The following is a 26,528-nucleotide window of genomic DNA, read 5'->3' on the forward strand; positions in this document are numbered from 1 at the left end:
ATGTTAGAATAGCGTTCCGACCAAAGTATGCCGTGCAAGAAAGCAGCGCAGAAACAGGGCTCTTGAAAGCCAAAAGGATATGCAGACAGCTAGCAGCGCCGAATGACAATGTGCCTGCGTCTTTTTTTGTTCCTTGCTACTCGATCTAAAGATGCCCCTCCAGTTGCCAGTTTGTCATTTCTTCTCGTGTCATGCGTTCCTTGCCGTTTGCCAGCAGCTGTCTGAGCGAGCTCGTTTGCACAGACTGGACAGCTTTTGTTTCGGACCGACGCGTTTTCCGAGCTGATTTGGCACTCGAGCGCCACACTCGGAACGACGAGGGGCCTCGCAGGTGATAGAAGTGGAAAACGATGCGGTATGTGGCCGTTTGAGGTGTTGCACATGCCAGACCACAAATTGGGCAGAAGGGAAGCTGCTTGAGGAGTAGGTGAACGAGCAGAAACACTTACATAACAGCAACGTCCCCCATGGAACTAGATGTCAGGTTGTTAGAACCCAGTGGCATGCACGAACGCGTAACACGCGAGAGGGGAGGTGGTGGTCATGAAGGAACAAAAACAGGCATGTGAGAGTCCAGGTTTGGGGACAGGGCACGATGTTTGAAATTTCAAAATGGAGGGGAATTGCGAATAGGGAAGGAGGTATATGAGGAAGGAGCGACCGTGGTGAGAAAGGAAAGTGCGCGGTTGAGGAGGGAAGGAGAGAATGGCTCCGTGTCGCGTCGAGAAGGAGCGTTAGCAAACACACTATGAAATTGGCTGGAATTATTTTGGTCTGGAAAGGGGTAAAAGGTGATGGTGCTGTTGCTCGAGAAGGTGCAGTCCTGTGGCTTGCGCGCGCACAAGCGCGTTAATGGAAAGCGCAGACAGAGCAGCGGGGAGGGATAATAAAGGGTAGGCTGGGAACGAGGAAGGCGCGGCGCGTGTCGTGTGTGGTGTGGTTTCTTTGGCTGGGCCCCGGCCGTGATTGACAACCAGCCAAGCAAGGCGGCCGAACAGGGAGCAAGAACGTAAGAAAACGAGGTGGACGCGTGGGGAGGGGAGAAGGACTAGAAGTGCTGGACGAAGCTAGTGCATGCATGGCCTGGCCCGACCTACCCTTGGTGCAATTTACTCGGGAAGCAAATCAGACAATGTCCCGGGTCAAGGGCCAAACCCAACGTAACAGTTCATAACAGTAGCCACTCACACGAAAGGAGGATACACAGTCTGAGGCAGAAAGGCTCGCGGGGAGCCGGCGGCAACGGCTCGATTCGTGGAATGAGAGGGGGTGAAGAAAAATCGAAATAAGAATCTAAAGAGGCAGAAGAGAAGAAGTCGAACTAGGCTGGATTGCGTGTTTTTTATGTCACTCTCTCCTGCAAGAAATGTTGCAATGACCGGCAGGGGGGTAGTGGCCCAGGGGTGAGATGAAGGGTGAAAGGGAAAAACGATGCAGCCTGTTTGTACCGAGTGGACGGTTGGAAGAAGACCATGAGAGGGCTTCGGAGAGAGGGACGATAGGAGGAAGTCGTGCTAGGAAGAGAACACACAAACTAGACCTGTGCAAAAGTACAGTGCCAATACTGACAACTAATGTTGGCACTCACCCAATGCAGATGATCGATGACTGACGGGCGTCAACTAGCCAGATTTTGGGGAGTGTTGGGGGCAACAGGTGACAATCTGACGGCGAGCGACGCCGATGCCAAAAGGGGCCTTCGGCAAGCTGATGGATTGTCGGTGAAGCAGAAAGCAGACCAGTGGAAGCCTCACCAACACACGATGAGCTGTTGTCTCCAAGGTTTGTTTTGATGGGTGTACCTCAAACAGGAATGAATGGGATGGTCAGCGACAGCAAGAATGGCGAGCGCTGGGCGGTGACGATGCGTGATGCAGTAGTTGGTGGTGATGGCGTGAGAAAAACGATGTGCTTGTCGAGGACTAGCTTTTCTCGTCGAAACGCGTCGATTGGCTCTGGGCTTTCCGCTATCGACGGTTTGTTTCGCGGCCGCAGTGAGAATGGAAGAAAGAGATGTGGAGGCGGCGGTCGTGGGCAGATATTGCGCAGTGACGAGCCAAAATATGGACGGAGGGAAGTTGAAGTGGTTAAGATGAAGAGTTTCTCGCAGCCGCTTGATCTCGGGCGTGATGGACATGCACGAAAATAAGGGATTTGCGACTGTGGAGGCTGCCTTTCTTGGGTGATATCACGCTGCGGTCGTCCTGATTGACTTCAAAGGTACGTTTCTAAACTGGGGTCAGGAGAATGTACAACTTTGTCGTCAAAGAAAAAGGCGAAAACAGAAAGTAACGGTCGTTCTTCAAACAGGCTTGAACTTCTTTATTGTTCACAACTAAATGAATTAATTTTTTTAACATGACGGTCTACGTACGAGTGTCGTGTTTTTGTTTTCGGTGAGTACAAAGTACGGTCACGCTCAATGGGACACCTAGTGTTATGACCTCGCTAGACACAGAGCGGCCGTGTTTTGTGATAACCTCGACCCGACCGTGTCCTGACATCGACAGAATTTTACTATTGATCTCGTCCCGGGGCGTTGATGTGAAGCTGAAGAGAGAAATGGAAGGCTTCAATAAGACCTTCCAAATGCCATCCATGTCGCGACATCACCAGATCGTGATGCTGATTATTTGTTTCACTTGGCTTCAAACCATACACCTTCTGCGTGTTTTTACCGTTCCGTTTGATCCAAAACAAACTGTTTCAGGCTTCGGTTTTTAGTCTTCTGAGCGCGTAATCGAATGAGCGATTCTACGTGTGACACTATGACCGTTGTAGTCTGTGATGATGATGCCGAATACGGGCCAATTTCGTACAGAAGACGAGGATGATAAGCGCACAAACCTAATGTGACAACTCCCAAGTCAAAAATAAGACAAAACCGCAATGGTCAAGCTCTGTCAGTCAGATTTGCAAAGCATTTGCTTATTTATTTCACCTCTGAGAAGTTGGAAGCAAACCGATGCGAATGGATATCTCAATATGCTGCATACACTGATTCGCCCAGCACTCCACAGGACGCGCCATATAAGAATTGATAAATCCTACGACATATATTTTTTAATTTGACTCTGTCTCTTTATTACTGCCTCACATGAAATTAAATAAAAAAGATACCCTTGGCCTCACTGTAGATAATGCTTGTATAGTCTCTACTTTTGACGCTTCTTCGATGACCTGCACACCGGCACCGGTAGACAAAAAACTGCATTCGACTACTTTTGTCCAAAACATGAACTTTCTCCTCTTTCCTTCAGCAAGGTATCTTTAAGTATCTCACCACGTCTTCGGCTTTCCCGGTCTCGTTTGCTATCTGATTAAAAGGCCAAGCGGTCGCCATCTCTTGGCTGTCAAACCTCGACACAGAAAAGCTAACCTTTCAGGCTTTGTTCGTATTAGAGATGGTCCACGTCATCTTCTACAGGCGATGTTACAAGCAAAGCCTTTCTGGACGAGAGCTTGGTATGTATGTGTAGAAACAAGCTCCCAGGTTCTTAAAACGATAAAGAAGGAAGATTTTGAAATATGTGGTAATTGGACTCCAGTATTTGGAAGAATTTATTCCTAATATTGTCTGTTTTGAGTATTTTCTATATGGCTTTCGGTACATTTTTTTTTTAAAAAAAAAATGCAATAGAAATTCTAATTTATATTTCCAAAATAAATAAACAGTAGGCCAAAAAAAACTATACCATACCATCAAATACCTTAACATACCATAGTTCCATAGATATTTCCAAAGCGCTGACATACTTAGGAAACCCCTCTCACTGTCATCGTTCGTATGAATTCTCCCCTTGAATTGGGTGAGTGTTCCCATATGGCCGCGAAAGCGTCAACTCAAGCATGCTCACAACCTCCAAATCCCTGCATCTTTTGATTTTTGTTGCACATCTGGTCGCCACCACATGTTCTACAGCCAACCAATAGATTCTGCACGCTCAACGGTAACTCTGGCTACGATTTATTTACGCCGACTACGCAAGCTGGCGCCCGTGAATAGTCAATGTGGCCAGCACAATGCAAGGAGAAGTACTTTCGGCGCCACCGCATACCATGCGAACTGATCTTCCAAGCCACTTTCATTACACTAAATGTTTCCGCAGCTACCCATAATAAGAGTAAACAAGATTCGAGTTTAGTGGAGTTCACAGCTGTTGTTGGTTTTTCGATTTTTAAGACGGTGATGTTGGTAGACGTAAGACGTGATGGAAAGGCTGGGAATTAAATAAAATGCAAATTTAATATGGAAACGGGGCTCTTCCCATTCGACAAGGACAGACGCCTTGCATCGCTGTTGCCAACACGCAGAGCCCCACCAAGCCTAGCCCAAGTAACCTGGGAGCCTTCTGGAGGGGCAGGTACTGGTACGTTTTCTCTAGTGCAATAATAGACATTATTGCTCGTGAGTTTTGTAGCTATACATATAGAAAGAACCAATGGCCCTACAACGTGCCCACGCTAAACATATTCTCGATTTTTTTCCCCTGATAAACTTTTTTTTTGTTCCAGGCGCTATTTGGTATTTGCTTCGCTGTCCCGCCTCAACTCGACCTTCCACGAGCTCTCCTACCACCACTTTCGAGCTTTTTGTCGCTGTTTAAAACTCTCCCACCTCACCGCCGAGCCTATCGTACATTTGCGAATCCCGATAATTCCAATACACCTCGCACTACACCATAAAATGTCTACCGAGGTGGCACCGCTCCGGTCGGCCACGCGGGTTGCGCCGGAGGACCGCACGGCCATTGGTATTTCCTTTGGCAATTCGAACAGCTCGATCGCCTACACATTCGACGATCGGGTCGAGGTCATTGCCAACGAGGACGGTGGTGAGTCTTGTTGTCCTGTATAAGGCTGGGCTATAGCTGTCCCGGGAGGAGCGTCGGCTTGCTAACCGTGTTTTCGTTTCTGTTTTATAGATCGCCAAATCCCGACTGTTCTGTCGTACGTCGATGGCGAGGAGTACTACGGCCAGCAGGCAAAAAACTTCCTTGTGCGGAATTCCAAGAACACGGTTGCCTTCTTCAAGGACCTGCTCGGCAAGGAGTAAGTCTAATCTCTGGGGCATTACACTCTGTGTTATATTCGACACTGGACTGACAGTGGCCGCTATAGTTTCGCCTCGGTCGACCCTACGTACTGCCACGCCTCGGCCCACCCCCAAGAAACGAACGGCGAAGTGACCTTCTCCATCATCGACAAGGCTGGTGAGGCCGGCAGCGAGGACGACGAGCCCAAGCCTGCGGACCCGTCAACTGTCTCCGTGCACGATGTTGCGACGCGTTACCTACGCCGCCTGGTTGGCTCGGCCTCCGAATACCTGGGCCGCAAGGTCACGTCAGCCGTCATCTCCGTCCCTTCCAACTTCTCCGACGCCCAGCGCCAGGCCATTATCAAGGCGGCTGACGCCGCCGACCTCGAGATCCTGCAGCTGATCTCGGACCCTGCCGCCATCACGGCCGCCTACACTGCCCGGATAGACGCCGAGGCCGCTGCCAGCGATGCCGCTGACTCGGCCAAGGACAAGGTTATTGTTGTTCTGGATCTGGGTGGCACCCGCTCCGACGCCGCCGTCATCGCCTCGAGTGCTGGTATGGCGACTGTCCTGGCCGCCGTCCACGACTACGAGTTTGTCGGCGCGGCCCTCGACAAGGTGCTGATTGACCACTTTGCCAAGGAGTTTGCCAAGAAGAACAAGGGCGTCGACCCGCGCGAGAACGCCCGCAGCCTTGCCAAGCTGCGCCTCGAGGCCGAGGCCACCAAGAAGGCGCTGAGCCTGGGCTCGAACGCCTCCTTTAGTGTGGAGTCGCTGGCCGATGGCATCGACTTCACCAGCACCATCAACCGCATCCGCTACGAGACGTTGGCCCGCCCCGTGTTCGAGGGCATCAACCGCCTGGCCTCGGATGTCGTCAAGAAGGCCGGCCTGGACCTGATTGATGTCGATGTCGTCCTCCTGTCGGGCGGCACGGCACACACCCCCCGCATCGCCGACAACATGGCGACGCTCTTTTCCAACACGGCCTCGGTCGTGGCGCCTAGCCTCGTGTCGTCGGCCACCAACCCGTCCGAGCTCCAGGCCCGTGGCGCTGCCCTGCAGGCCAACCTGGTGCGCGACTTTGATGCCGAGGAGATTGAGCAGAGCGCCCACGCGGTCGTCAGCACGGTGCAGCACACGTCGCTGGCCGTCGGTGTGGTTGTGACGCCCCTGAACGCTGCGGGCGAGGCCACCGAGGTGTTCACGCCCATCATTGCCGCCGAGTCCGCCGTGCCTGTGCGGCGCGCGATCCTGCTGCCCGCCCCCAAGGAGGGCGGCGATGTCCTGCTGCGGTTTGCCGAGGGCAGCACGCACGTGCACACGATCGCCCCGGCCAAGAAGGAGGAGAAGGCCAAGGCCGACAACGAGGACGACGAGGACGACTCGGACTTTGACTCGGACGAGGAGGAGGAAGAGGAGCAGCGCACAAAGGGCTGGAAGGTCCAGGGCCTGCTGGCCGAGGCTGCACTGCGCGACGTGACAAAGGGCGCCAAGATCGAGGTGGCCATCAGCATCCGCGCTGACTTTGGCGTCAGCTTCACGGCAAGAGAGGTTGGCGGCAAGGCCGCGATCCGCGGATCGTTCTAAAGGGGGCGGCTGAAACGATAAACAAAATAAAATATACGAAAGTAGTGGACAAAGGGGGCTGTTTTACGAATATTTCCTTTTTGTTTCTTCTTGCTTCGCACAAAAGGAGGCTACACGAATACATCTATATAGGAAGCTAGCGGGGAGCAAAAACCAAACGGTTGCAGGCATCGATAGAATTTCTGTGGGCTTGGGGAATAGACTTGGCACATGTTGTTTTCCAATCCTACACTGTTGCAGTGCCACACGTGGCATATCACGGATCATAGAAATGGACGGGCAGTCCGTTTGAAGACACTACTCAAAGGGGAAAAAAAGAGCCGTGTGCTTGTATTAAGAGGATCAAAGTGTCCATTATAAACATTGTTAATGTACAGCTGTATCCGAAACAGCGCCGATTGTGTGCCGCCATAGATGTGGGCAACGTTTGGTATATACTGTTTGCCATCGGCGCCAATTCGAAGACGTCAGGTTGTGGGTGGTAGGGTATCGAATCTGTACGATTATGCGACAGGGACGGGCGCGGGTGCCGAAGAGGCGGCCGTGCTGGTGTTGGGTGGCGGCAGAAGCATGGGCAGGTAGGTAACAACGACGGCCATGACTGCATTATGTTAGCTTAGCTGTCAAGCGGATGTAGCTGTTGGCGGAAGTCAAAGTGAAGACATACGAGACATGCCGACGGAGAAGTAGCCGGGCGCGGAGCTATTCTGGCGCGTCTCCTCGCTCTCGCCGAGCCAGCTCAGCACGCTGAACCCAACGGAACCCCAGCCGATGAAGCGGTTGCGCGTCATCATCGCAACCATGGGCAGCACCGAAGACATGGACGACGTAATATCGGTGGCATCCTTGGCGGGCGCAGGTGCCTGGTACGGAACGACTGTATCAGCAAGTTAGCAGACGGACGCGGACGATGGAGCGACGTGTTGCACAGAGCACGTGGGCGGCCGATGCAAAAAATGCGGAGAAGAAGGGAGGTAGAGAAGAAGCATCAGAACGGTTGCTTCCAGGTGGCATTCGTACCCAGGTTTAAACGGCGAGGGTCCTTCTTGATGTTAGACATGGCGATGCCGGCTGTGTGGAGGAGGGAATGGCAGTGGTGATGGGCGGCACAGCGGGTGGAAGGCGATGGAAGAGAGCGAGATAGGGGGCACGTCGAGCTGGTGATGCGTTCTTGGGCGAGGCTCCAAATTAGCAATTAGCGGCGGTGGTGCACAATTGCGACGATAGTTGACATTAAGCGACATGCGCATAGCGAGTCGCTAGTGCGCCGCACCTGCATCTGTCGCCATGCATCTCCAGCGGCGGCGCCCGAGGCCGACGAGCCAATGTGGCAGCAGACGCCTGTTGTGCTGTGGTACAAGAAGGCCCAAGTAATGGGCGCGTTTTCGGAGGTACCGTACCTTCCAGTGGGTGTTGACAGGGGTGGGCCTGGTTCGTGCTTTCGCAATATTATGACAAATATAGCGCATTGTTCCGTAGTAATTGGGTGGGAACGGCGTCCAGCGCACTTTATCAGCGCCCAGAAAGTGCGCTTGGCACTCCGAGGCACTATCAGACGAGCACACTGTGCCTTATCTCACTGTGCGACACACCCTGACACCCTCACACGCCGTATCTCAGCAGCGAACGCGTGCTTAGCCGGAGCGAAGAAGCCGCCGCTCGCTCCATGGCTCCCTGGCTCCCCACCCCAGGCCATGCCTAGCTAAAGCCCGCACTCCCGCCGATGGGGCTTATGGGATCAGCGGCCGCCGATTGGCTGGAAAATCGCGAATGGGTGACAGACTGACACGGGGAAAGAAAAAAGAACAAAGCGCGGACGGTACCATTTTGGGTGTAGCGAAGAGGAGGGAACAGCGCTGGGCCACTAAAAGGCGCTGAAGAGGAAGCCGGGATCTTGCCTCCTGCCTCCTGCCTCCTGTCTCGCCCAACAGCACAGCCAGGCCAGGAGATCGACCTGCCAGTTGTTTGACCTGCCCCCCTGTCGGATTTACAGCGCACAGCACAGGCACCGCAACCCCCCCTTCCAGTAAGCATACACGAGCCTGGGCCACCCCCAACCGCTCGCTCGATCCGGGAATCGCCAGTCCGACCGTAACAACCGCCAAATTGCCATATCACCATATCACGAGCGCCATCCACCACAGGTGTTTTGTTTCTACAGTCTGCATCCGCGGCCCTGGCGATTGCACCACCCACCACGCGACGGGCACCAACTCACGAAGCACACGTACGCACACGCTGCCGGACACGTACAGGCACACGCCAAATAGACAACGGCACACGAGCCACGCACGAACCGACGGCTGCCGCGACCTCAATTTCTACCTCTCGCTGCGTGGCAGACTACTGCATCCACTCGAACGCAGATCGACGGCACCTGGTGTCAAATGGTGGCAAGCAGTGTCAAAAACGAGTTGCATCCGGTCCAGCATCGACGACAGGAGCCATCGACCTGCCTATCGTGCGGCCACGCCCAGTTTCCGTCCGGCCGGCCCATCTCGCGATGATTGTGTAGCCGATGCGCCACCAAAGTCCAACCGGATACATCGCCACATCCCGATACAGCCGTCAACGGCCACCAAAGGCCCCCTTTATCTGTTGACCGGTAGCTTTTGACGCTGCTGGTATCTCCTGGCGATGCTGGCTTTGCGTGCCGCCCTCTCCAATACCGACACCCTCGCCTTGACAAGCTACCCTGCCGTCTAGCCCTGATTCCGACGGCCGTGCAGAACGATCTCAGTCTCTGTACGGCACCGACCACTCGACAGACGGGGGGTTTTCTTTTTCGCACCCAGACACATCTGCTTCCGTACTGGTCGCCGAGGCGCTTCATCGATGGGTTGCTAACGAATTCGTCCGCTCTCCCCCCGTCCTCCCTCTCCTTCCTCCACTTCCTCGGCAGACTTGACTCGTCTGGGCCTTTTGTGCGCATATGGCCAGCGAGTCGTCGCAGTCGCAGGTGTCGCCGCCCGTGCCGCCGCTTCCGAGCGGCGGCCGCCGGATGGACGATGCCCAGCCGCAGCAGCCGCGGGGAAATGACAAGCAGTTGTCGCAGATGCAGGTGCTGCAGCAGCGCATCCTCCAGCAGCAGATGAAGATGCAGAAGCAGCAGCGGTTGCAGCAGCCCCAACAGAAGCAGCAACATCAGAAGCAGCAACAGCAGAAACAACATATCCAGCAGATACAGAAGCAGATGGCGCACAAACAAAAACAGCAGCAGCCCCAGCATACACCACAGTCTCCATCCCAATCCCAGTCCCAGTCTCAACCCCAAGCTCAATCACAGCCACAACAGCCGGGCAGCAATGACGGGGCACAGCACCACAAGCCCAGGCAAATACCAGCAAAGAAACAGCTGCAGAAACAAGCGCCGCCACTATTTGCCCGGGCCCAGCGCGTTGACGGCTATTCGATCTCGCGGGGTCTCCGGAAGGACGGCCTATATCGCAGCCTGAACACGGAGCCCGAGACTGAAGCTAGTTTTGCGGCGGTGAGTTCTCTTCTCTCTCTTGTCTTTCCGCCCTCCTATCCTTATTTGATTCGTACCTCAGCGGTGGCTTCCTGCTGTTGTACGTCAGCTCGCCTTGAGATGTAACATACTGACAGACGCCTCTCCTATCCACAGTCACATCCGCCGTCACACCCGCCGTCACAACCTCAACCGCTGCCGCTCTCCCATTCATCTGACCAAGGCCTTTCGTCGGGCGCTGCCACTCCGAAAAGCATTGGAACCGACGCCTCCGACCCGTCCTCTAGAACCTCCAAGTCCTCAAAATCCGAACTCCCGATATGTTCAAGCCGCGGACGAGCTCCGTTCAACGAGTTTAGCTGGGCCATCGAACCGCCGCGAAACGACGTTGACGTACCGCCAACCACGCCAACCACAACCCCGCAAGCTGGCTCCGCGTCCTCTCCGACGGGCACGCCCTCCGCCGGAAGCAACGGCGGCAGCTTACGGGCGTCCATGTTCAAGAAGTCGACTACACTTGCCTATGGCAGCGGCTCTTCGTCTGGCAACCAAAAAGACGCCGATGGTGTTGACAAGGACGGCCTTGCAAAGCCATGGCACCTCGACGTGCCACCAGGCATACCGTACTATGTCGTTCCGTCGACTGGTCGACGCCTCGGCGCATTAACAAAGGGTGGCTCGCGCAACTTTGCCCAGTCGCCGACCCAGGCACAGCAGAAGGGATCCTCTGGCAACGGGACTCGCACCGGCGCCAGTCCGTTTGCCAACAGTCGCACCGTGAGCGGCAGCGGCAGTTTCGGCGCAAACGGCAGTGCGAGCCCGAGTGGCACCAACAACACTGCCGTGCGCAACAACGGCAACAATCGGAACAAGAGTGCTGGTGGTGTCGGGTCCAAATCACCCTCCGCTGCCAACCGCGTTCAGAAGCCTGCGGTCCGCTATCTCGACTTCAACCCGTGGAAAGGCCGCCATCTCGAAGACCGCTTGACGGACTCGACCGTCCGTATGGGCCAATACGACCGGCTGCCAAACCCCCAGTCGCATACAACCGAAACGACCTCTGCACGTGCCTGGCTGCCTCTTTTACTGCGGCAGAAGAACAGCACCATGGTGCTGGGTCAGGCTCTGGCGTTGGCCAACGCCCTCTCGCGCGAGAAGAACCACATCCCGCCCGCCTCGCAGTTCAAGCTGCCACCTCGTGTTACCGTCACCGACACGCGCCGCGAGACCTGGCTACGTGACCTCACAAACGCCGGCATCCCATTGCGGAAGCTGAGCCGGACCATCCCGCATGGTCTTCGCGGCAAGGTCCTGCTCGAGCAGTGCATGCTCAAGTCGGTGCCCGTGGACCGCGCCATGTGGCTTGCGCGCTGTGTTGGCGCCCAAGAACTGCGCGCTTTCAAGCGGAAAGGGACAGCCAATGTCTCTGCCTTGGCCGAGTCTGAGCTGCGCTGGCTCAAGGACTGGACGTTGACGGTCCAGCAGTTTGTCGAGGCCTTTTTGGTGGAGATCAACCTCGAAAAGGGCACGGGCGAGGAGCGCCTGCAGTACGCCGCGCGCTTTGCTCGGCAGCTTTACCTCGAGAGGCTGCTGGACCACGACCAGTTCCTCAACTGGATGCTGGTCGGCCTACGCAACGCTGCACGCCTCCCTGCGGCCGCCTCGGTGTCTACGCCCTACTTTGACCTGTGGCTCTTCATAGTGGAAGAATACTTTCACGGGATCATGCAACGGCGGAAAACGAGTGCGCACCTCGCTGTCTCTATTCTCTCTCGCCTCGAATTTGTAAGTGCAGACGCAACCAATGGATGCATGGATCCCATCCTCAGTCCTTTTGCTAACATGCGATTCAGTTATCCCACTTTCAGTCAGGGCCGATATCGTCGGCCCAGGCAAAGAAGCTTCTCCAAATTATGGTGCAAAGCCACCCAGACGCCTTTGTGTCTCACCCCGTGTGGCCTCGGTACGAGACGTTGTTGCACACCACCCTTCTTCCCGCGCCATCGCCTTCGGCACCTGAACAGCCGCCACCTGCTCTGCTGGATGCGGTGTCTACCATCCGCCATCGCAACGACTGCCTTCGTCCAGAAACATCCGCTGAGATGGATCAAGTCGTCAACTATCTCCAACCCCTGGACAGTGCACTACGCTGCCCAACCGACTTTGCGTCACATTTCGCCGAGTTCCTCCGCCTCGACAAGCGCGAGACGGTCCCGTTTGTCATCCGGTGGTGCGCGTCGATCCACCGACCGGGGCTCGCCAAGATCTACATTGCTGCCCGCCTTATCGGCGAGCTCTGCCAGATGGACGCGAAGCTGGCTACGAATTATATGCTGGGCTTCCTTTCGTCTGACCGCAAAACCGCCAGCGCTCGGAACCACGCAGCAAACGACAGTGGCAGCCGAAAGAAGAGCACCAGCACGGCGCTGTCCAAGTCACGTCAGGCGACGTTGCAGACAATCCAAGACCAGCAGCCCGAGGGCAACAAGGCACTGTACCAGCTTGTGGGCCTCCTCGTCGCGCAAGATCTGTTCCTGCCTGCCCACTACCTCGCTTCGCTTATCCTGCAGAGCCGACCGTCCGACGCAGACGAGATCATCCCAGAAGGTCGTCCGCACGTCCGTCTTGTGGCCGAACTGCCCGTCCACCTTCTCAACCAGTCCACGTCCAGTCTCCGTGCAAACCACCTCCGGCGACTGGGCTACGATACCGAATACGAGTCCCAGGACACGGAGCGGATCTTGGACCAGGTACAAAAGGCGTTTACGGAGATGGCTGCTGCGGCTCAGACAATTCCCGTGACGACAAATACGGCCGATGAGACGCCGGGTTCGACGATGACTGCTGCCTCCCCTGTTGGCATTGTCGCGGCTGAGCCGCCGAGAGAGGCCCGCGCCGCGGCTTCTGTCATCAAGCTGGCACGCACAGTTGAGAACCGGAGCCGCAATGTCAAGATGGCCGTCGCCGACTGGCTGCAGAAGAACGTTGTCACAGCCATGCGCACCTACAGCAAACTCGTCATGGGCGAGATTGACGGATACGGAGCCAATCTCGGGCCAGTGGGTGTTCGCCGGCCATCCAGTAAGGCTGACACGGTGGCTGCACCCAACGGCAACGGACAGCTGCCTCCCTATGCTACCAACCCTGCCAACCTGTCCCTCGAGCGCGTCAACGCTGTCCGGTCCCTCATCGAGAAGACCGACGACCTGCGCCTGTTGTCCGAGTTTATCCTTGCTGTGGCCAGCTACCCACAAAGCATCAGCGTCATGGCCCTGTGTGCCGACACGATCAACCTCTACCTCGGCGCCTTTTTGGCCATGGGCAACGCTCGCACGCTGTACGACAAGGTCATGGCACGGGCGCTGGCCATCACCGTCCGTGTCGACTCGGGTGCCAACACAGCCTACCAGACGCTCTTACCGCCTGGCACCGATGTCCGACCGTTGCTGCTGGCGCTCCCTGCTCTCGCAGAGAAGATGCCGCAGCCAGGGCCGGGCAGCGTCATGCTCGGCGTCAACGGGCAGCCGATTCGTCTGATTCCCAAGGCAGCCTCTGCTCTGGGTGGCGCTAGCAAAAATGGTGCGTCCTCGGGCACGAGAGAAGAGCTGATGAAGAAGCACTTTGAAGTCGGCACCGCTATGGCCACGGACATTCAGACACGCCTGCTCCAGATCGATCAGCGCCTTTCGGTTGCGACATACGACGCCGACTGCTCGCCTCTCTCCGACGGCCGCGCCGCGCATGTGCCGCAAGAAGACGCCGATGCCGACGAGGTCCGCGAGGAGATGGTGAAGCTTGCCAGCAGCAGCAGCAGCTCCATTGACAGCACGACCATGGACAACCTATTTGGCACCATTGCGATGATCAGCCAGGGGCGCTGGCGGCGGATCCAGCCCGACGGCGACCTCGCCGCGCAGGCACGCACGCGCGATGATTATCGTCTGTCGGGCAGCCTGTTTGCGCGGCTTCGGCGCTTCAACCCGGCCCACTTTGACACCATCATGGTCAAGTGGCTGAAGAGACTCCGAACGATGCGCGACCGCCCTGCCATTGGCACGCTGTACCCCGTCTTTGTTGTCTTTGGCTGCCTCGACCTCGCCAGCCTCTTGGCCACGACCGCCGACGAGCAGCCCCGCGAGGCCGGCGCCATGATCCAGTCCCCCGCGCGTAACACGTGGCGCACCTCGTATCTGCAAGACGTGTTGACGCTGCTGTCCGTGCCGATTGCCGACAGCCACCCTGTGCTGACGTGCGACGAGTGCCAGCGCTTCCGTGTGTTCCAGGACGAGGCGCTGTATGTTGCGCCTGCTGGAATTGCCGCCTTGATCCGCAATGCCATTGCGGAGATGACGCTCTGGCGTCACCACCAGCGCCAGACGAGCCAGGGCCTGGTGGCGATGCAGCCGGCCTCGGGCGCCGTGGCGCGCAACCCCATCAATGCCCTTTCGGTATCGCGCCTCTTGCGCTCTGCGGCCTTTGCCGATGCCCACAAGGCGGGTATCGCGCTGGCCAAGACGACGGACCAGACTGTCCGCAGCGGCCTATGGGAGATGATGACTCTGGCGTTGACGCGGCAGGTGGCGCCGGGCCGGTCGCCGCTCGAGATGCTGCGCGGGCTCGACATTTTCGCCGCCGATGCTGGCCAGGTGGCGCTTGGCCTCATCGTGTCTCCAGGGCCGTATGCGTCTGCAGCGGAGCGCACCAAGGAAGCCGACAACCTGGCCAACCTGATCCTGCGCGCCGTGTCCGAATTCCAGTTCGCCACCCTCAGCGTCCTGCACAGCCTGCCGTCCGACATGGCGACCAGCCTCAAGGACCACGCCCAGACTCGGTTCCTCGACACGGTGCCGACGCGGAAGCACTTGACAGCCATGTCCTCGACACCATCGACCCCGGCCATCGGCACGACCGGTGGCAGCAACAACGGCTTCGGCAACGGCTTTGACGTCGCGAGTGGCTTCCTGAACATTGTGCGGACCATTCTGCTCAATCATCAGCAGCAGTTTCAGAAGAAGCTCGAGCAACAACAACAGCAGCAGCAATCAACAACGGTGACGACGACAGGCAGCGGTGCTGCGAACACACAACTCCCGCCTCCTCCCTCGCCCGGCTTGCTACCTGCGTCTGGCATCCCGCCACTCGACTCTTCGGTCGTCGACAAGCTCGGCGAGCTGTGGTGCCTCCTGCAGGAACCGACGTCTGCCGCGGCGCGCAAGGACAAGGACCTGCCCGCGATCGATGCCGAGCGCATCGTCAACCTCAAGCATGCCATTCTGCGCGACTGGCTGCCGGCGCTCTTGTCTCTGATCCTGCTGCACCTGCCCAACCGCGACGCTCTCTTACTGAGCATCGACGGCATCCATGGCTCTGGATTCGGCGGTTCGGGTTCGGTCATGGCAGCGCTTGTGCGGACAGACTCTTCCAAGCTGCCCGGCTCGCAAGGCGCGTCACCGGCGACCTTTAGCAGCCCGGCCAACAGTACGGCGGCGACTGTGGGCATGAACATGGTGACCAACTTCAATGCTGTCACGAGCAACAACTTTGGTGTGGGTGCTGCCAGCGTGGGAAGCAACCATGGCGCGACTCCGGGCGGTGGTGTGGGCGGCGTGGCCGGGCTGGCACGGACCAGCCGCGACCACGAGCAGGAAGCAGTCTATGCCGGCGCCTGCATTGCTCTGGCCAGCCTGTACGTGGAGGTGTCGTCTCTGGCGGACAATGGCGACGCAGCCGTTGTCGGCCACGGCCAAGGAAGCACTTCTTCAACGACGACGACGACGACGACATCTGCGCCAAGCGCAACAGCCTCGGCTCCTTCTGCGACAAACAGCTCTGCCAACGCTACCATGGAGGGATCCTGTGGCCACCGTCTGGCGCTCCAGAGCCGCCTCTTTGACACGGCACTCCTCTTGGCCGACAGCCTCTCGGACGAGATGCGGCAGCACTGTGTGCGGGCCCTGCGCGACGCTGTCGCCAGCCGGGACGGCGGCGTTGGCGGCGACCTGCAGCCCGTCATGGCCTACATCCTGTCGAGCCCCGTGTCGGCGTCGATCTACTACCCGCACCTGGTCTTGGAACGCCTGCCTCAGATCTCGCTGTTCGGCCGCGCACCGCCCGCCCCGACACCGCGCGAGCGGTCCAACGCAAGCGACCGTGGCACCAGCGCAAACGCATCGCAAGCGACGACAGGCACAGCCGCTTCAGCCACCCCAACACCAGGCGCGCCGGGAGGAACCGCCGCTCCGCCTCCCGGCCCGCCTCGGAGAATGGCCAGCGGTATGGGCTACGGCGGTTTCTTTGGCCTCACCGGCACGAACCAGACCAAGCGCGTGCGCTTTGGTCTCAAGACATGGGACGCTGTCTCGGATCCCAGTCCTGCCGTGCAGGACAACGACACGGCAGTCAACCTGTGGCTGCTCGAGGCCACCAAGGTGGTTCGCCAGCGGCGACGGTAGTCCTCCCGGCGCGGCATCGTTGAGAGACAAGAGACTCTCTCCAACCCGATTCCCACACAACGTTTTTTGAGACGGAAATTGTACAAAATCTCAAAACACATACCCCATTGACTGTGGGGTGACCTTCAGCTTGTTTTTCCCCCCCTTTATGTTGAGACACGCGTTTATACTAGAGGACGGAGCATATCTTGTGCGCTTCTTCGTCTTTCTCTGACCGACCATCCAGCCACTTCGCTTTCCACTATCACCATTTTCTTTTTGCCTTTTGCCTCCGTTTAGACTGGTTTCGGGTTGACCCGGTCTCTCTGGGCGAGTTTTTTCTTGTTCTGCAAGGGGGGACGCATTTGCATTATCTGGGATGCATATGGTTGCGGGTATTTGCGTTCGTATCTCTGTCGGATTACGTCGTGTCACCTTTATGTTTTGATTTCTTTCCATTCTTTCCTCTGGTCATCTACATCATCATTGCGTTCCCTTTTTGCTTTCCAGTCATCATACGTTATACCTCATGCCGCTGTCCGTTTTCTTTTTCTTTTCATTTTGGGCATCACCCTGTATACAAAAGGTTCACGAACTTTATGAAACGACCAAACAAATAAAACACTACATATTTATCTTTATTTATACTTTTGGTGTTTTTGATTATTTTTGGCAATTGATGTCAGTTTAACATAACGATATGATGCTGGAGCAAAGGCCAAGGCCAAATGTGAAGACGTTTGGGAGGTGTAGATTCGGTATGTCCCGCCGAGGAGGCGTATGCAGGCCGAGGATGACCTGTAAAATTGGCGATATGACGTTCTCGTGTCGCCTTGCTATCCATTGGTCAATTGCTGGCCATGCAGTGACATACGGTCGGCGAGACGATTGGGACTGTTTGCACACGATTCTATTTGGTAACATGCGGTGTTATTACTGGCAATGCTGATTTGCTGTTAGTCAGCCGAGTGGGAGGCGCCTGATCTGGACGCGGGGGATGTGCTTCATTTTCGTCTGTTGTCCTTGCGCAACGATGCAAGGCGTGGGGCTTTCCGAAACGGGAAACTGGGGACAAAGCAAAGACAAAACATGGCAGGAACGAGGAACGCCGCGGACAGAGGGAATCAGCAAGAAGCAAGTTTGCCAATGGCAGGTGCGATGAAGGGCACATTCGGAAGCTTGGCACAGCACTTGCATGCTTGCGGAAGGCGCAAGCGGCAGAATCGGGAACGGAGTACGGAGTACAAAGTACAAAATACAAGGACTGGAAAAGCTTGGAAGCCAAGTGAAAAAGACTTTTTTCGAGTTCTCACGGCCAGTCCATAATTCACATTCGCAATGCTAGCAGGGCCGCGTTCCCATGGCTTTTTGGCCCCGCAGCCATCTTGCCCGCCGGCTGCGGCAGGTCTTAACACGGTTGTCGGTGGATGCGCCATTCCGAAGCACCGGAGGTCAATGGCGTCGTGCCGTCTTTTGCTGGAGACGGCGGCACGGCGAGTCTTCAGCGCGTCCCAAAGTGACGTTTGGCAGCCCTCTGGCAGCCTTTGGGCAGTGTTGCGACTGTCAAATGCGTGGGTCGCCCGAGCACGCCATCGGGGCTAAAACGCACGCGGCAAAAAAAGTAAGGGAAAAAAAATCGCAGAAGGCGAAAGGCTCTCTTTGACTAATAAGATTTTGGCGCTATTCGACGTCGGTTCGTTCTTTCCCATCCCGCCATAGCGCATCAACGTCACCACCACGCGCAAGTACCTCGTAGCTTCCACGCAGTGGTGGAGGAACAAACATGGCAAAGTCGTTAATTACCAAGAGACCATCACAGGGCCGTCCATCTCTAATATACTTCCCGTATTTAGTACACCACTTACTGTGTTGATTTGTTCTTACTTCCTGGCCCCTCCAAACTAGACAAGGCCGATCGTGCGCCGAAGAAAGTAATGTAGTACCTGCTCTTTCTTTTCTTGCTCTCCTCGTAGCTCCTTCCCCTCGTAGTTGGATCTGTTCTTTCCTCTTCTTTACTTTCTCCTTTTCTCCTTCCGTTTCTGTCTCCTCCTTCCTTCCTTCCTACTGCCCCTCGTTTATTGTTTTCTTCTCCTGTTTCCTTCTACCTCAACCGTCCTCTCTTCGTGTCTCTTATACTCTCAACTTCTCAACGACACCTTCCCGCCTCTCCCCACACAATGGCCAACACCCCCCACGGCGGCGTCCTCAAGGACCTGCTCGCCCGCGATGCCCCTCGCCAGAGCGAGCTGGCCGCCGAGGCCGAGACCCTCCCCTCGCTGCTGCTGAGCGAGCGTCAGCTGTGCGATCTGGAGCTGCTGCTGACCGGTGGCTTCTCGCCGCTCGAGGGCTTCATGACCGAGAAGGACTACAACGGCGTGGTCAAGGACAACCGCCTCGCCGACGGCGCGCTCTTCAGTATTCCCATCACGCTGGACGTGAACGAGGCGACCATTGCAGAGGTCGGCATCAAGCCGGGCGCCCGCATCACGCTGCGCGATCTGCGCGACGACCGCAACCTGGCCATCCTGACGGTCGAGGACGTCTACCGGCCCGACAAGGCGCTCGAGGCCAAGGAGGTGTTTGGCGGTGACCCGGAGCACCCGGCCGTCAAGTATCTGAACGAGACCGCAAAGGAGTTCTACGTCGGCGGCAAGCTCGAAGCCGTCAACCGCCTGCAGCACTACGACTTTGTCGACCTGCGCTACACCCCGGCCGAGCTCCGCTCGCACTTTGACAAGCTCGGCTGGACGCGCGTCGTCGCCTTCCAGACGCGCAACCCCATGCACCGCGCCCACCGCGAGCTGACTGTGCGCGCGGCCCGCTCCCAGCAAGCCAACGTGCTGATCCACCCTGTCGTCGGCCTGACCAAGCCGGGCGACATCGACCACTTCACCCGTGTGCGCGTCTACAAGGCGCTGCTGCCCCGCTACCCCAACGGCATGGCCGTGCTGGGTCTGCTGCCACTGGCCATGCGCATGGGTGGCCCCCGCGAGGCCATCTGGCACGCCATTATCCGCAAGAACCACGGTGCCACGCACTTTATTGTCGGCCGCGACCACGCCGGCCCCGGCAAGAACAGCCAGGGCGTCGACTTCTACGGCCCGTACGATGCCCAGCACGCCGTCGAGAAGTACCGCGAGGAGCTGGGCATTGAGGTCGTGCCCTTCCAGATGATGACCTACCTGCCCGACAGCGACGAGTACGCCCCCGTCGACGAGGTCAAGGCCGGCACCCGCACCCTCAACATCTCTGGCACCGAGCTGCGCTCGCGCCTGCGCTCTGGCCGCGAGATCCCCGAGTGGTTCTCGTACCCCGAGGTCGTCAGCGTGCTGCGCGAGTCGCACCCGCCGCGGGCCCGCCAGGGCTTCACCGTCTTCCTGACGGGCTACACCAACAGCGGCAAGGACCAGGTGGCCCGCGCCCTGCAGCTGACCCTCAACCAGCAGGGCGGCCGCTCCGTGTCGATGCTGCTGGGCGAGACCGTCCGCGGCGAGCTGTCGTCGGAGCTGGGCTTCAGCCGCGAGGACCGCGCCCGCAACATTGGCCGCATCGGTTTCGTTGCCAGCGAGCTGACCCGCTCGGGTGCCGCTGTCATTGCCGCTCCGATTGCGCCGTACGAGGATGCGCGCCAGCACGCGCGCGACCTGGTCGCCAAGCACGGCGACTTCTACCTGGTGCACGTCGCCACGCCCCTGGAGTACTGCGAGCGCACCGACAAGCGCGGCATCTATGCCAAGGCCCGCCGCGGCGAGATCAAGGGCTTCACGGGCGTCGACGACCCGTACGAGGCCCCCACCAAGGCCGACCTGGTTGTCGACCTGGAGAAGCAGTCGGTGCGCGCCGTCGTCCACCAGATCATCCTGCTGCTCGAGAGCCAGGGCCTACTGGACCGCTTCTAAATGCAACGAGACATGCGGGACGGTGCGAGACCTGTGGGAACCTTGGGACGTGGTATGATGACGGGCACGATGACATACTTTTTGGGTCTTTTTGGGTTAATGAGGCTAAGGGAGACGATGTCCCCCACTCGATATAAAAAAAAGAGTTAGCGATAGACCTTTTCTGTTTTGGCCGTTCTTTCTTGGGATAAATGATACACCAATTCTGCTTCAATCCTGATCGATAGTGATGTGTCGGTACGAACCAGCTGCAAACAACCGAATGAGTAGTTAATGAGGGGCGGAAAGTTCAACATGCCAAGATATCCTGGAAGCAAAGTACCGTGAAGAAAGGTCACGTGATAGTACGCAAATTCCATCAATCGACGTACACCTTGAGAATTATAACTCCATTCGTCGCGATCTTCATTCATTTCCTTTTCCTACCAGTACCTCCCTCGTTAATTGCACACATGTAATTCGTATGGAGCTCATGTCGAGTGTGAAGAGTCGAGCACAAATGCATGGCCGTGTTCAGGGTCGGCCGTGGGCTGATTGGTCCCCTCGAGAGATCTGAAACGCAGTCTGGAAACAGACGGGGCAGACGGACAAAATCATACATATCGAGTTTACGTCGCACTCTCGTACTTTGGTGGCCAGATTCCCCACCTGCCTGTGACGAGACAGAGACGTGGGGGAAGCAAGGGCGACAAAGGATGAAGAAAATACATCGCGAAGATGACTTCTGCTTCGCCGTCTTGGGACCCGCATGTGTGTTTACATTGAATGTGCCAGCATGGCCGTCACCACAGGAATGCATTTGTCTACTCTCCGTATGTGAACAGAGTATTTGTTGACTATGTTTCCTATTATTCTTGGGTCGGTCGGCTTTCTTTTTGCTCGACCCTCTATTTATCGTGACACCACGCAAAGCGTGCCAGGGGATCCCCGACGTGAAGCGTCGCATCTGTCGCAGAATACGGGGGTTACCAAAACACGGCTTGCGTTGACCCTCTGTGCTTCTCTTTCTATCTCTTTAATCAGTGATCTTCTTCTCCTTTCTCCCTTTTCACTTTTCTCGTCATCCATTGCCTTCCCGCTATTCGATCCCTCTTTCGTTCTTGCATGCATTGTTCGCGTTTCTTTTTTTTCCTGCCTTTTATTTCATCGCCATCGATTTTGCATCACCAACCAGCCGGCCTGCTTTCAACGACGACATTCGACTCCACCGTTTTTGTTCTCGACGACGTTTTTGCCTCTTCGACTGTCTTCTCAACCTACACTCGCATCAACCATGAAGTTGTCACTGCTCGCCATCGTCGCTGCCGCGGCCACGACCGTCTCGGCCGGCGTTGTCATCACGCCCGTGTTTGCGGACCAGGTGGTTGCAAAAGACTCGGGTGACTGCTTCTTTGGCGTTGTGACGCCGCAGGGCTGCGCGTACGTGATCTTGTCCCCGGCATCCAAAAATCGCAAAAAGCAAATGGAAAATGCATGACCGAACCTCATGTGCTGACCGTATCTCACCAGACCGCTCCGAAAGTCATCGTAAAGCACACACATACAACTCAGGCATATCAGGCCGTGCTCGCCCCCAACACGAAGGCGGAATAGGGCCATGTTGACGACGCCATTCAGTATCGACGACAACCGCATGCCCAGAGCTCAGAACGCATCGTGTTACATGACGCTACCCTGCCCTCGTTCTCGGCCAAAGCCGTAACTGCATCCATCGTCTTGCGTCTTGACGTAGTTCAGCCGTCGCTTTCACGTTTCCTCGACCGTGCTGAGCCGTTGGCGGACGACAGTACAAATCATTTCGCGTTGCAACCATTTCTCAATTCATGGTGTAGTGTGGGCTTCACAAGAGAACAGGGCTGTTTCATACATATTCGCATCGTCCTTTGTTTTCACATGTTGCTTTTTTCAGCGTTAGAGACTACCCTTTTATTTTGTATACATTTTCATTTTTTACATCTTCTCTCCCAGCTAAGGGGATATCGTCATTAGGCACATACTACCAGACCATAGTCAAAATAGAGGAACCGTGTTCCCTCAAAGAAACCTCCATTGATATTGACAGGTGAAAGTAACAGGCACGCTCCAGGCGAAGCTGTTGTCCAAAAGGGGAAGCAAACGTATACATTGTGTTTTTTCGGAATGCGATTCCTTCATCTACTCTAATCAAACAGCCAAGACACAAAAGGCCCTCCATACTCCAAATAAGAAACAAAGGAACAAGTAAAGGAATTTAAAAAGTACAACAAAAGGCAATGAAACAAGAAAGCTGATCAGGCGTAAGTCATAAAATATCGTTGCTGCTCCATCCTCCTCACAAGCATCTTGGTGTATCAACACTGGTTCCATGCTTTTCTCCCCCTTGTAGTCGTACACAAAAGTATAAAAAAGACATCCCCACTCGCGAGCACGATACGAGGCTCATCGCCTGTCCTAAGACGACGCGGCAACAGAGCCCGGCAGCCGCCACGCCACAAAGTCGTCGCGGATTTCGTACTCGTGCAACTCACGGCCTTGGGGACCGTCTTCGTCGTGGCCGCTGCCGTTGCCACTGGCATTGCCACTGCCGCTCCCATTGCCGCTTCCGTGACCACTGGCGTGGCCGCTGCTCTTGCGACTGCTGCTGCTCGGCACCCGGCTACTGGTAGGGCGTCGACTCCCATGGCCGCTTCCCTTGCTACCAGAAGTACGGGAGGACGCCGCTGCGCCGGCGGCACCGGTCGACGCAAGGTTCTCAGAGCTGTTGTCGCGGCGGTGGCTGAGGTTGAAAGACGATGCAGTGGGAGACTGCGGCCCCGGGCTGCTGCGGCTGCTCCGAGAGCCTAGGGCCATGGACATGGCAGACGTATGGTGTGCTAGAAGGTCCGTGTCGTTCTGGGGCGTGACAGTGCGGTCGCTGAGGCCGCTGAGCTCACGCCCCGGTAGGCCGTGCTTGCCAGCCAGAGCGGGGAACGAAGCGCTGGTCGGTCCGCCGAGATGGCTGGCGCCGTCGCGGAACTTGCGAATGTCGCTTGGCCGCAAGGTGGCATTGTTGCCCGGGCCGCCAAAGTTACTGTCATCGTCATCGTCGTCTGCGTCCCCTCGGTTGTTGTGGGTGTGGTTGTTGCTGCTGCTCGTATTGCCGCTGCCGTTGCTGCCGCTGCCGTCTTCGCCGCTGCTTTTCGTGTCGCCGTCTCCAAAGCGGCTTTTCCGCAGCGAAGAGCCTGCATTTCCACCTCCCGAGTGGGAGCCTCCCATTTGCTGGGGCGTTGGCTTACGTCGCATGGGGCCCAGCCTTGGCAAAATACTTTGGTGCTTCTTGCCGCCTGAGTTCGTGCGGCTCGGTGCGGAGGACACAAAGCCATCCTCGTCGCCTTCTTCATGGATCGATGAGGGTGTTGGCGATGTTGGCGACCAGCCCTGCCGCGCTTTTACGGCCCCCAGCGAGGTACCCGTCGGCATGGGCGCTATCTGCTTGCTGCCGCCGCCGCCGCTATGGTAGTGGTGGTGATCGTGGTGACGCTGATTCGAGAGCGCGTGCGCGGCAGCCGCATGCTCAGCCAGGTGGTGAAAATCCGAGTTTGATGAGCGGAAACCGTCGCCGCCACTGAAAATGTCCTCGATGCACTCGTCCGCCGGCATCTCACCGGCCTGGCACGCCCACGAAGCTGCAAGAGCACGACAGTAGACATCTTGAATTTCCGCTGTCTCGTGACCCTTGGCGGCCGAGCTGCCGGCCATCATAGCCCCGACAACACCACCAACGCGGGCATATTCTTCTGGGTCGTCAATATTGCTATCGCCAGCGTTTATCGGCTCCGTATTGGCGACGATGCCGGTGATGCCGCCAAAAACGGGCGCGGACTTGAGTGGTGGCGCTACGTAGTTGTGCTCGCCGTCGAGCTGTACCATAAGAATGCCAATCTTGAGGGTGCTGTTGATCTTGCTGTCCTGCATCAGGTAGCGTCGAATGACGCCGTCCTCGACAGCCGAGTTGACGGATGCCGTGAGAGACGCGACCGAGGAGCCTGCCGTCGAGGAAGGAGCGCCGCCGGGGCCGGACGCGGTCGAGTCGATGGTGCCAACACTAGTGGCCAAGGTGCTAGCCTTGCTCGTGGAGCTCCGGTGGCGCGTGTGCCAGCTGCTGGACGCACCGCCCGGCAAGTCGCGTGAGCCGTACGAGTCGGACGTCGTTGGCCGGATGTCACGCTGAAGGGCTTCGCTCTCGGCTACGTATTCGGCGAGGTTGAGGGAGATCTTACCCAGAACAATCTTCTCATCGCGACCAGCGCCATGGCTTTCAAACTCTTGGGTGATCTCAAACTCGATTGGGTAGTCAGAGAGCCGGTTGTTGCGGTCAACCACCAGACGCAACGGGATGATCTTCGAGTAGTCGTACTCCACACGGTGATTTGCAATGGGCCGCTTGTGTGTGCGGCCACGGTGTTCACCGTGTATGCTGTGCGGAAAAAACCATTTTACGGCGGACACGCCCGACGCTAATGGAACCTTGTTGAGATCATAAATCTACATGGGTGTCAGTTCATGGCCGAGATAGTGGTGAGAGTGTACTTGGAACAATCTATCTTACCTTGAGATGAAGCTCAAATTTTGGCTACAAAAGGGAGCCATGTTAGTTCAACGTGCCAAGAAAATATAAATATAAAATACATATACATATAGGAAGCTTGGCATGCCGCGACGGGCCGATATAAGAAGAGAGCCGTACCTTTCTCGATTTATGAACTGGAACAGTGAGGTCAGCAATAGCCTTGCCGCTAGAAGGTATTTTGAACGGAAACGACGCCATGGCAAGTGTATGTGGAAGTGCGAGAAAGGAAATGAGGTGCAGGTGATTGAGAGGAAGACGACATCTGCAATGAGGGGATAAGGCAGCGTGTGATGATATAGACGGTGAACAAAGGCAGCAATGGCAGTGGCCTGTGGGCTCTGCTACTTGTTCTCCGCGGCCTTGTCTGTCTCCTGTCCCTCTCTAGCCCCAATCGAATACAATATATGGAGACGACACACGATACTCCAACTGATTTATAAATTTGTGACCGGAGACCAATATCCTTGGCCACTGCCCACAAGGATCGTTTCCCCCACCCTTGTCTACCCCAGATTATTTCTCCTAATGCATGCAAAACGAAGACTTGTGGCGTATCTTGGGGCTCCAATCGGACCGTGAGGGGTTGACCTAGGAGATTTGGAGGAGAAGCGGGAAAGAGGAGACGAGAGAGGTAGGGTGAGGAAAGAGGGTAGGAGAGGATGAGTCAAAGACGATAGAGGGCGAGAAGAGTGAATTGTGTTGGCTTGAATGGCTGTGATACTATCGAATGGTGGGGAAGGTGACGGACAGAGGAAAAAGATAAAGGACGAGAGAGACACCGAAAGAGAATACAGAAAATGAAAGTGACGATGGTTGGAGCAGGGGGAGGAGTAAGAACAGAACAGTACTTGGTGTCTCTGGTCCTGTATATTAAAGAATGTTGGTTTTGGGGGGGGGGGGGGGCGACAAGAAGAAAGAGGTGTAAAAAGGATGGAAAACAGAAAAAAAAAAATCAGAAACATGTCTTGAAAGACGATAGAGAAAGCTTACTGAGGGATGTCATTGTCAAATAGGTCTCGGACAGAACCAGATCCAGGAACAAGGAACACGGAACACGGAACGTGGGCTGAATGGTGCAGTTCCTGGTCAGGCCCAGTTCCCGTTCAAGTCCGAGTCTCTGAGAGTATACTTCGTTGTACTTCGTAGAGCAGGTATACGGCGTCTGTTTCGTAAAACCGCAAGGCCCGGCTCCTGCTCGGGGATTGTGGCTCCCACAGACGAGGGCGAGTGAGTGCTTATTTTCGCTCCTTACACGTGTGGCAAGACTCGGTTGAGGGCTTGCGTGGTGTCGACCATGTGACGGATTCCTGGACGGGATTCCAAACGACCCAAAGAACAGTGCCGGCGAGGGTAAGGTGAGAGGCACAGAACGCGGTAAAAGAAAAGCAGCAGCAGCCCACTCACACCCAGACACGCATTGGAGAGACGAGAGCGCGAGAGAGCGCGAGGGCGATATTAGAGTGATGTGAAATGTCGCGTAGAAGATGGCGAACGACTCGCGGATGAGCCG

General features: G+C 56.5%; 6 protein-coding genes across 6 annotated transcripts; 4 read left to right on the forward strand and 2 right to left on the reverse strand.

Annotated features, from left to right (window-relative positions):
* Positions 1 to 1,813: 1,813 nt before the first annotated feature.
* On the forward strand, positions 1,814 to 2,149 carry SPSK_10722 (uncharacterized protein; the record flags this gene model as incomplete). The annotated part of the gene is made up of 1 exon (XM_016737023.1): positions 1,814 to 2,149. The coding sequence occupies one exon, from the start codon at positions 1,814 to 1,816 to the stop codon at positions 2,147 to 2,149; it is 336 nt and encodes a 111-aa protein (XP_016592353.1).
* Positions 2,150 to 4,687: 2,538 nt separating this feature from the next.
* SPSK_06078 (uncharacterized protein) lies at positions 4,688 to 6,631 on the forward strand (the record flags this gene model as incomplete). The annotated part of the gene is made up of 3 exons (XM_016732786.1): positions 4,688 to 4,835; positions 4,926 to 5,052; positions 5,110 to 6,631. The coding sequence occupies 3 exons, from the start codon at positions 4,688 to 4,690 to the stop codon at positions 6,629 to 6,631; spliced, it is 1,797 nt and encodes a 598-aa protein (XP_016592354.1).
* Positions 6,632 to 7,134: 503 nt separating this feature from the next.
* SPSK_06666 (uncharacterized protein) lies at positions 7,135 to 7,691 on the reverse strand (the record flags this gene model as incomplete). Its single annotated transcript, XM_016733367.1, has 3 exons — positions 7,135 to 7,232; positions 7,299 to 7,508; positions 7,652 to 7,691. The coding sequence occupies 3 exons, from the start codon at positions 7,689 to 7,691 to the stop codon at positions 7,135 to 7,137; spliced, it is 348 nt and encodes a 115-aa protein (XP_016592355.1).
* Positions 7,692 to 9,563: 1,872 nt separating this feature from the next.
* Positions 9,564 to 16,552, forward strand: SPSK_05805 (uncharacterized protein; the record flags this gene model as incomplete). Its single annotated transcript, XM_016732516.1, has 4 exons — positions 9,564 to 10,121; positions 10,183 to 10,200; positions 10,257 to 11,885; positions 11,969 to 16,552. The coding sequence occupies 4 exons, from the start codon at positions 9,564 to 9,566 to the stop codon at positions 16,550 to 16,552; spliced, it is 6,789 nt and encodes a 2,262-aa protein (XP_016592356.1).
* Positions 16,553 to 18,708: 2,156 nt separating this feature from the next.
* On the forward strand, positions 18,709 to 20,430 carry SPSK_06164 (sulfate adenylyltransferase; the record flags this gene model as incomplete). The annotated part of the gene is made up of 1 exon (XM_016732871.1): positions 18,709 to 20,430. The coding sequence occupies one exon, from the start codon at positions 18,709 to 18,711 to the stop codon at positions 20,428 to 20,430; it is 1,722 nt and encodes a 573-aa protein (XP_016592357.1).
* Positions 20,431 to 22,860: 2,430 nt separating this feature from the next.
* Positions 22,861 to 25,216, reverse strand: SPSK_05980 (uncharacterized protein; the record flags this gene model as incomplete). The annotated part of the gene is made up of 3 exons (XM_016732688.1): positions 22,861 to 24,933; positions 24,998 to 25,021; positions 25,136 to 25,216. 3 exons carry the CDS (start codon positions 25,214 to 25,216, stop codon positions 22,861 to 22,863), a joined length of 2,178 nt encoding a protein of 725 aa, XP_016592358.1.
* Positions 25,217 to 26,528: the final 1,312 nt, after the last annotated feature.

This window comes from Sporothrix schenckii, assembly GCF_000961545.1.
Source record: "Sporothrix schenckii 1099-18 chromosome Unknown Cont38, whole genome shotgun sequence".
Lineage (NCBI taxonomy): Eukaryota > Fungi > Ascomycota > Sordariomycetes > Ophiostomatales > Ophiostomataceae > Sporothrix > Sporothrix schenckii.